The 10087-nt window shown below is 31.4% G+C and overlaps 1 protein-coding gene across 1 annotated transcript; it reads left to right on the top strand.

Moving 5' to 3' along the window:
* The first annotated feature begins 246 nt into the window (after positions 1-246).
* LOC133191932 (glycine receptor subunit alphaZ1-like) lies at positions 247-8832 on the top strand. The gene is made up of 8 exons (XM_061327699.1): positions 247-341; positions 1339-1409; positions 1853-1920; positions 4195-4421; positions 5290-5372; positions 5745-5891; positions 7992-8329; positions 8649-8832. Exons 1-8 carry the CDS (start codon positions 259-261, stop codon positions 8811-8813), a joined length of 1182 nt encoding a protein of 393 aa, XP_061183683.1. The 5' UTR covers positions 247-258; the 3' UTR covers positions 8814-8832.
* The last annotated feature ends 1255 nt before the right edge of the window (positions 8833-10087 follow it).

Below are 10087 nucleotides of genomic sequence, written 5' to 3'. Positions count from 1 at the left end.
CAAAGATTTTTAATTTTGTACTCGCTGTTCAAATGATAATTTAAAGTGTTTTTTTTTTTTTAATTTTAATCACTGATACAAATAATCGGATTTTTTGTATGTTGTGAATATTTCCTTGATTTTATATCTTTATAGATTCGTTTTCTAGCTTTTAATTACATTCTTTGGCCATTTTACCTTCCTACTGACAGCTTACCGGGAGCTCTTTAAATCCCCTAATATTACGCGCCCACTTCCTTCTCAGTCTTAACTTTCATAATGGAAGCAATGAAGAAAGAGTTTATTTCTATTTGGATTATTTTTTTGTTGGTCAATTTGGTTTGTAGTCAACAAATGAAAAGGTAAGTGAATGGTCAGTACAGTACATGATCTATTACTTTCTTCACAGAAACATGTTTGCTAATGAGTGTGAAATGGAATGTAGATATTTTAAGTAATATTTTCTCATTCATATTACTTCATCTGATGGTGAGGTTTGTGGATTTCTGGACTTCTCCCAATACAAGTCGAATGTGAATTCACTATGATTCAATTGTCACTCAATCTGGAAAAGACTCAATGTAGGCATACATGTATAATAGAAATTGTTAAAGAACGCTATAGGGCAATGTGATACACGAACAGCTTGCAGTAAGAAGTGTATGTAGTTTGTTGTTTTATCTGCCATTAATAAAGGAAGCACTTATCATCATTAGATTCTAAATATATATCTTTCTCTGTTTTGCTATTTATCACAGCTTAAAGCATGAGGTATGTCAGTCTTGATAATGATGGTAACAAGAAACTGACGGAAGAGATTAAATTTGCAGATTATTTATATTTCAATATGTTTAGATTTGTGTATGCTTTTTTAATGAATTTTGAATTACTTGTCATTTAATGAGAAATATTAAATAAGATTATTTAAAGGATTGTGAAATATTTCAACTTAATCTAAAAATGTTGAAGGAATTAAGGAAATACAAGAGTATTTATTTCTCTCATTATGTGTATTTACACATGTGCTGCAACTGAGAATATATATATATATATATATATATATATATATATATATATATATATATATATATATATATATATATATACATGTATTCGTTGAAGTGTAAGTGCACAAACACCACGCTTTTTTTTCTTTTGGAAATTTCAAACATGCTGAGTGCATATCCGCTAAAAGAAATTGACTTGAAGTACAAAACTTCTTTCGAAAATTTTTTTTTCCAATAAATGTAACTGCATTATGAGGTCCCATTTTACAAAATAAAACCAAAACTTTATCCTAAATGACATTTTTTAAGTGTCATCGATCTCTAAAAATTTATCACTTAAATTGCATTTCAGGAGAGACATCTTAAATACTCTGCTGAACACCACAGAATATGATCCCAGAATCTCGCCTGATTTTGAGAGAAGTACTTATATAACTACATCGACAAAATAAATGTTTTGCACTTGAAAATGTGTTTTCATAAATCTTGCAGAAATATTATACATGTATATCATGATTAGCGATATTGTCTACGTATTTTTTTTGAATGACCCTCGTATGTGCATTTTATCAAGTAGGATCTCGTCTTACGCTCACTAATTTTATCAGTAAATGTTTCGAGTACCTTTAGTTCGCTTTTTAACTATAGTTGAACTTAAATTAAGTCACTTCAAAAGTCTGACAAATTTCAAAACATCATATAAACTAAATTTTAAGAAGAAAACCGCATACTTATAAAGTTTGAGTTCAAAATCAATTTGCAAAAGTATTTAATAAACACAATGTCAAGAATTAAAGACATTTCTTTTTTGCTAGGGATATCAATAACTGAATGTTACAATAACTAAATATCTTGTTTTTAAATAGATGAGGCTACCGGGGTAAATGTCCAGCTTTCTGTTATAAGTATCGACTCCATAAATGAAATATCGATGGTAAGTGATTTGTTTTGCTAAATACATGTATATGGCTGTATGTGTAATTCACCTATATAAACTGTAAAAAGCGTCATTTCTTCAAAAGTTAAAAATTTTATCTGTTTATCTTTGAGTCAAAAGTGATAAATTTGTCTAAAAATTGTCAATTTGATACATGTAGTGCACATCGATCAATCTGTTTTCATTTGATTTTGATCTCATGTAAATCCATCAATATGTTCTTGTGTTTACTGTATGCAACCATAGGAAGGGTTATGAATGTACATTAAAGTCTAAATACTTCATCATGTTGTACGTAATTCCAACATTTCCTCACTCCTTTCCAAAAATCCCTTAATACATGGGTTTAACTTGTGACCGCAACATAGGGGACAGTTTTTTAAAGAGAGTTACTGACCAAAACTTCATTAAGAACGTAGAGAATAATAAGCTTAAGACATGTCTCCTTTTTAGGTTGCCTTTGATTTTACAACCCGACATTTTTTTTCTCCTCTATAAATTCTTATCAGTGATTTATCCTTTCAGAGAGGGTTTGCTCGGAGAATTCTGATTCTATAAAGCTAAACAATACGCAATTTCCTCATAAGTAGAAAGAGAAAGAAATAAAAGATATAAGAATGCGTGGGTCCACTGTACGAGGGGTGATCAAAAAGTTCGCGAACTATCTCAATATTTACAAAACCACAATTCAGATCAGCATGAAATTTGGTACACGTATAGTCATACACATGTTCTATCAATAACAGATGTTAAATAATGTTTTGCTCCGTGTTTGTGACGTCACAAAGTGAAAATGTCGTCAATATGTAGGTGACTTGTGACAAAAAATGGTTGACTCAGTCCTACTCGAGAAACGAAAAGCTGTAAAGTTTAACGTTATATCTTGGAAATTCCTTTGCAGTAGAATATGATAATTTGTACAAGGTTTATGAAAACGATAGACCTACCAGATGTTCAATCATTAATTAGATTGATTATTTTAGTGAAGGCAGGGAGATGGTTAAAAAGAATGTTTGTTCTGTTGCCCAGCGAAAGCAAGTCGGGGAAAAGATGTGTCCATAGTTGAGCAATTTGTTAGGAAACATCGCCAAGTTACAATTGGAAAAATAGTTGAATTTCTTAACAATAATATAATTATTAAATCCCTAAAATATCGTTTACTTTAGACTTTAAACATATGAGATATGATAAAGAGAAGGCACCCATACTTTATCCACATTGGATAAACGACGCTCCTAAGACAGAGGACTCGGGTTGTGATGGTCACCATGTTAATTCAGGGAAGGGATATCCTTATCCACCTGTCCTATCGCCGAGATTTAGCAATTTCTGACAGATGGACTGTTCTCATAATAAAAAATAACTTGCATGGTAAAAAATATGAGACTCGGAAATTTTTTTAGCTTCTGTGAACAGACCGCTACGGAGCATTTCACGTGACCGCCTGGATCACGTGATTCGCGCATGGGCAGAACAATGGCAGATGTGCATTAAAATCGGAGAGGACCACTTTAAAAAATAATAAACACTGAAACCTCATTTCATTTCTTTTAAGGGAGTAATTCATTTAGTTCGCGAACTTTTTGATCACCCCTCGTACTCTGCAAGGTTTGATACAAATGACTGCCTTTAAACACAAAGATTATTGCCTTTGAACTAAAAGATAATTGCGTTTATACGCAAATATATTGCGTTTAAACGCAAAAATTATTGCATTAAATTGCAAAATTATTGCGTTTAATCGCAAAAGTATTGCGTTTAATCGCAAAAGTATTGCGTTAAATCGCAATATTATTGCGTTTAAACGCAAAAACTTTTGCGTTTAATCGCAAAATCATTGCGTTTAATCGCAAAAATATCATTGCGTTTAAACGCAAAAACTATTGCGTTTAATCGCAAAGTTATTGCGTTTAAATGCAAAAGATTGCGTTTAATCGCAATCTTTTGCGATTAAACGCAAAGTGTTTTGCGTTTAAACGCAATGATTATTGCGATTAAACGCAATCTTTTGCGTTTTAACGCAATACTTATTGCGTTTAAACGCAATAAAAAAATATTTCTTTCTCTGAACTGGCCTCAACGGGCTTCCGTATTTTCATTTGTCAGTCCGATTTTTTTTTTTTTTTTTTTTTTTTTTTTGGATACTCAATGATAATCGCGAAATGTGTTTGTCACAGGTAATGAAAATATTGTAAACGTTGATGTACACTTATAATAATATAATTTCAAATACATATTTTACAAATGTCAAGCAAACATTTATTATAACAGGATTTCACCCTCAACGCCATTCTTCGTCAAACCTGGATAGATCCGCGCCTAAATTTTTCTCATCTCAGCAATATCAGCTTGTTGGAACTGGACCAGAGACGGATGGGCGATGTCTGGCTTCCCGATACTTTTTTCAGAAACGAAAAAAGTGGTACTTTACACGCAATCACTGTTCCAAATAAACTTCTTCATATACATAATGACGGTCGTGTTAGATACAGCATCAGGTTTGATTTCAATTTATTTTCGATATTTCAAAGCAATTTTTTACTTGGGAGCAATCGAATACAGAATTGCTAATCGTTTAACTAACTGCAAGACGTTCCGACCGATTAACCGGTTAATCGTATAAAATTTCTGTTCCGACCGATTAACCGGTTAATCGTATAAAATTTCTTGACATATTTTTTAAAAGTAAGTCTATCTATATGACAAGAAGACTAAAAAGACATTAAAAGTTAGAAACATTTTGTTTATCTTTATCAGAAAACTATACATGCATATACATATATATGAACCATAAAACATACGTGAGAATCAGATATTGATAATTCTTCAGAGCAGATCTCACACAAGTTCATTTTGCGTTATCGCCATGATCAAAACTATATCTGAACTATCACTGAACTCACGAAGTTTGTTTAAAAATATTATTGATTGTTTACTGCAAAAATAATCATACTCATAGTGCTCAACGGTGATTTAACTACATTAAAGATGTATCATTAAAGAATTCCAGGACAGTCAAAGTAACGAGTCGTGAGATTAAAAAATCTTTTCCAAACAGTTATTTTACATTTACTCGATAGTTATATAATACAAAAAGGTCAGAAAACTAGTCCAATTTCAAAAAAATCTAACTTTTTCTCTCAAAGTCCAGAATAAAGATCATACTGAACTCAGAAACTTGTTAAAGGTTCCGTCTTCCAAGACTGAGGATGCGAGAAGAACTAGACAAAGTGTTGCGCCGCCTGTCCAGAATTTTAGATATTATAAGGTCATTGTATTGACCATAGAATTCTTTAAAAGAGATTATTCCTAATATTGTGTGATCAACTTATTTGTCAATAGAGTATTCGTCTCTTTTTTCTATAGAATATCATTAACACTTTCCTGCACCATGGATCTGAGATTTTACCCTATGGACGACCAAATATGCTCCATTCTCGCAGAAAGTTGTAAGTACTGTTACAGTAGTAATAAAAACAAAAAATGTTCATTATTCTAAATTAGATTGTGAAAAATACGATATCGTATAAAATATGAATTTTAATAAAAACATATTTAAAGAGATTAATTTTTTTACTCAAAAGTATGCAAAAAAGGCTTGATATGCAATACGTAACTTTGTGATTCGTTCGTGAAAGGAATGTATTAATTTATTCCACCTGATTTCTTTTTCAAAATATCTTTTTGACCGTTTGAAATCAAACAAGCGATGAAAAGATCGAAAGTTTTATAATTTGAAAAAAGTCTATATACTATTCTACCTGTGTTTTGGTTTTAAAGAAGTATAATTAGACATGATAACAAATCATATTAATTTGTAGATGGATATTCTATTGAAAATGTGCATTTGATGTGGGAACCGAAGAATGCTGTCATAATTCAATCAACAGATGATGAATACACTTTACCACAGTTTTATCAACACAAGCCAGTAGAAACAATCAAGTACTCCATCGTCAATCCATCTAGTATGTACCGTATTGCATAAATTTATATCACATACGGTATATAGTTCATTGCATTTGGAATTATAGTATTCTGTAAATATCTTTCTGAAACATGTATTGACGTTACCTTGGAATTGTTGTAATGTTATAAAATTTATATTTTATACAATATTTATTCAGAAAATCTGAATGGATTGGACTCCAGGGAGTGCCTGTGGGTACCCTCTATATACAAAAAAGTAAAGATATGCATGGAATATGGAGATAACGAACAGTAATCAAGGTCAAACGTCCATTGAAACAATACAAATCAGGAACAAGCAGAGCAAACACGGGCCTTTAAAGGCATCAGAGGTGGGATCAGGTGCAATATAATGGAGGTGTAAGCATCTCATTTCGACCTGTCACCCGCCGTGTTTTCCTTGCCATGATCGGGCAAACGGAAAAATCCGTAAACAATTCAGTGTGTAAAAAATGGCCTAACAATTAATATGAAAAACGTCAGACAGCTTTCGACTTAATGATAGATTGTATTTGCAAACAAGATCATTGTATAACATGCAAAATGTTGACTTCAAACGAGACTGTTGATATCCTTGTTTCATCAACTTGTTTGTCAATAGCTTGGCTCGTCTCAGAAATTGTTCGTACGTAGAGCATGCATATACAATAGAATGAATGAAAATATACAGGTCACAAAACGTGCACTTGAAAATACACACATACACAGAGAGAGAGAGAGAGAGAGAGAGAGAGAGAGAGAGAGAGAGAGAGAGAGAGAGAGAGATGAATATGAGCCGATGCGTATTTTTATCAATGACATACATGTACACCGAAGCAACATCTATCAGGATTATACGTACTCATAACGTTTTCTGATCTGACAAACTTGTTATGTAATTCATTTCAAATGAAAATAAAGAACCCTATGTAAAAGAATCCTTAGCCTCTATGATTTTTCAAGTTCTTTCGATTTTTTTTAAAGTTCACAACTGTATTTATTTGTGTGTTATATGAAGGACACATCATAAACTAATGTTCTTCATCTTCATGTAAGTAATCACATCTTAGACGAGATGATTATTTGTTTTTGAGGTTTTTTTAATAAGCACTAAGATAACGTAATTGATTAATGGTTTGTGATTTTCTTTTTTGATGCCATGGTTCAAAACCAGTTCAACCAGTTTTTATTTTAGTATTTTAGCCTCGATATCTCGAATCCTCAGATATCTCGGGGTTTTTTCAAGTCTTATCGAGGTCGAAATAACGAGTTTTGACTCTATTTATGTGTAGGGGGTTTTAGGGGGTTTAATGATTCTTAATTTGATTAAGAAATTGATGGAAAATATGAATTTTTTTTGAGAGAGTGTAAGAACATTGTGGAGCGATTGTAATTTAGGGAATATTCTGCCTAATCATGAATTAAGTACTGTACGTCGTTTTAATTCTACGGTGTTAAAATTTCACGATTTCCCAAAAAGTACCAATCGCGATGGTTTTAATTTCACGCTGCAAGAATTAATTTAAATTTTGTATACGCATTTAAACGTTTTTAAAAACTAATAATAACATTCATGATGGGTTTTATTTCGCGGAAAAATGATAAATCGCGAACATAGAGAAATTAAAACCATCGTGATCATTTGCCAATCTACAGTACTTTTCGATCAAAGGCAGAACTTAACACTACACTACAAATGTCTTTAATTTACAGTAAGAGTAAGAAGACGATGCACAACAGAAAACAGGGCGTATCATTAATAACATAATGTGCTCATCATTTTATAGTATAAAAGTTACAAACGAACTTTTCAGAAGAAAAAAAAATCAATTGTAGCTTTAACTTTCAAATTTTCATTACATTTGAAAAATCAGTTTTGGCTGAGAGGATAAAGTTATATCAAAGGAGGGTTTACTTTGTTTTCTTAAGAAAGAGGATTTGAGAAGGAATGTACAATTACTATTATTTGTGTGAAAATTGTGTTTTCCTTCGCTTGACATGCTTACAGATGAAGACTTAATTGTTCATGTATTTAAAATAAAACCCTGAAAAATATTGCCCCCATCAATATGCATCATGCATTCTCTTCATGATGCCTTTTTGAAATCTTTATTTTTCAGATGTTGAATTCTCTGGTCTTGAGGCTAAACTGCATCTCCGACGAAACCTGGGATATTACATGTCACAAGTATTCATTCCGAGCATTCTTATCGTCACTCTGTCTTGGATCTCATTTTGGATTCACGTGGATGCTGTTCCCGCGAGAGTCTCGCTCGGTGTCATTTGTGTGCTTACCATGACAACGCAAAGTGCAGGTGTCCGGAACTATCTTCCACGCGTTTCCTATATAAAGGCTATAGACGTCTGGATGGCCTTTGGATTGGTGTTTGTTTTTGCAGCGCTTCTCGAATATGCTTACGTAAACATACAAACAAGAAAGCATCACAAACAAGTCAAGGTAGTTACCGATACCTTAATTTTTTTTTCTTTGAATGTATTGATTTTACATAATGATAATTAAGAATGGTTTATTTACTTTAATCAATCATATAAATTTAAATGCTTGTTATGACTAAGCTCAACGTATTATATGAACAAATATAATTTTTATAAAGATATGATAATTATCTATTATAGCGAACTTGTTAACATTCAAGGAAACAGATGCGTGTCCGCAAAACTACTTCTCATTCGGCTAGAACCCCTAAAATAAAATTTCAAAATACGCAAGATAATTGACTTCGTAATTAATCATGATGAAATTATTTTTTTTTCAGAAAAGAGAGAAGAAAGAGAAAAAGGGTGACATCAGCGGAAAAGAAAATGATCAAGATTATTTTATGGAAAGAGCTCGTCGTGTCGACAGAGTGTCACGAATTGTTTTTCCTGTGTCCTATACGTTATTTAACATTGTTTTCTGGAGTGCTTATCTATCGAAATAAACGATACACAATAAGTCAATCAATTAATCTCATTTCGAAATTGTAAAGAATATTGCTAAGTAAATCTTCTCATCCCTTTAAATACTGACGAGATTCGTAGATCATGTATCATGTATTCAAACATTTAAACTAATTTTGGTCCAAATAACAGTTATTCACTTGCTCTAATAAATGATGCTGCACACAAAAAAAATAATAGCTTGATGACGTTTGTCAGTAATATAAGAAAGGTCTTCGACTAGAATGGTCTTGACCAAGCTACTAACAGTCTAGATCTCTTTCCGAATCTGTGAACTGAAGCTTAAACTGGATAAAAAAAATTGCTATGAGAAATTAAGATTAAAATTTAAGATAAAAGAACTTGACCAAAATATTATATCATTCGAAAAAATGTTTATTATACAAAACGCGACAATTTCTTTGGTGTAAAATGGTAATTCCTGTAATTATGACAACGAAAATAAACATTTTTTGACAAGAAAATTATCATCTAATCATGCATTTTATAACAAATAACCCTAGTTGTGACCTAAAGAAATCTAAACAAGGTTAGTGGATTTCATTTTAGAAAATTTGTAAACGCATACATAGCGTAAATTAATACCAGGCTGAAAAAAGTACTTCTACAGTAAATGTTTACAGATTGAATTTTCTTATAATTTTTCAGTGAACACAAAAATGTATAATTGAGGACACTAGCAAAATATATTCAAGTATAAAGTGCATGTTACACAAAAATATATTTGCATAAGGAAACGAAATATTTCAGTACACGTTTTTTATTGTAATGGTCATTAATATAACCAGGAAATCTCAGGGAGTCTTCTACATACTGTTTTATTTATTATGAATTTTCTTCCTTCTAGTGGATAAAATCTTCCTTAGTTAAACAATTTCTGAAGAAAATATTCAACCAAACTTTACAAAAATTTTCATATATCAAACAGGGTCAGGAAAGGCCAGGTTTTTGTTATTATTAAAAAAAAAGGAGCAAGGAAGAGGAAATTGTCAGTATCAAATGAATTTATTTTCCAATAAAATGATTCTTAACTATAGAAACCGAAAACTTTACACTCAGTTCTAAAGAGGAGAAACCCTAATATAATACAATACAATGCAATTTTAAAGAAATTTTCACTGAATAAATAAAACACATTGGCAAAGAAGATCTCATATTTAAAAGCCTAATCAATGTTTAGGCATTGATAATAAATGTAGCTTAACAAAAATAGACAAAGCAGGGAAAAGTTCCCATACATCATAGATTATTTTAA

This window comes from Saccostrea echinata, unplaced genomic scaffold, assembly GCF_033153115.1.
Source record: "Saccostrea echinata isolate AGI-Se365-2 ecotype Australia unplaced genomic scaffold, CSIRO_AGI_Sech_v1 ptg000025l, whole genome shotgun sequence".
NCBI classification, from domain to species: Eukaryota; Metazoa; Mollusca; class Bivalvia; order Ostreida; family Ostreidae; genus Saccostrea; species Saccostrea echinata.
The sequence above is the reverse complement of the archived record's forward strand: the minus strand, read 5'-3'. Positions and strand labels throughout refer to the sequence as shown.

Coding starts and splice junctions, on each gene's coding strand:
- LOC133191932 (XM_061327699.1), top strand. CDS start 259: ATGGAAGCAATGAAGAAAGAGTTTATTTCTATTTGGATTATTTTTTTG. Junction 1,921..4,194: donor CCATAAATGAAATATCGATG/GTAAGTGATTTG, acceptor TTATTATAACAG/GATTTCACCCTCAACGCCAT. Junction 8,330..8,648: donor AGCATCACAAACAAGTCAAG/GTAGTTACCGAT, acceptor TTTTTTTTTCAG/AAAAGAGAGAAGAAAGAGAA.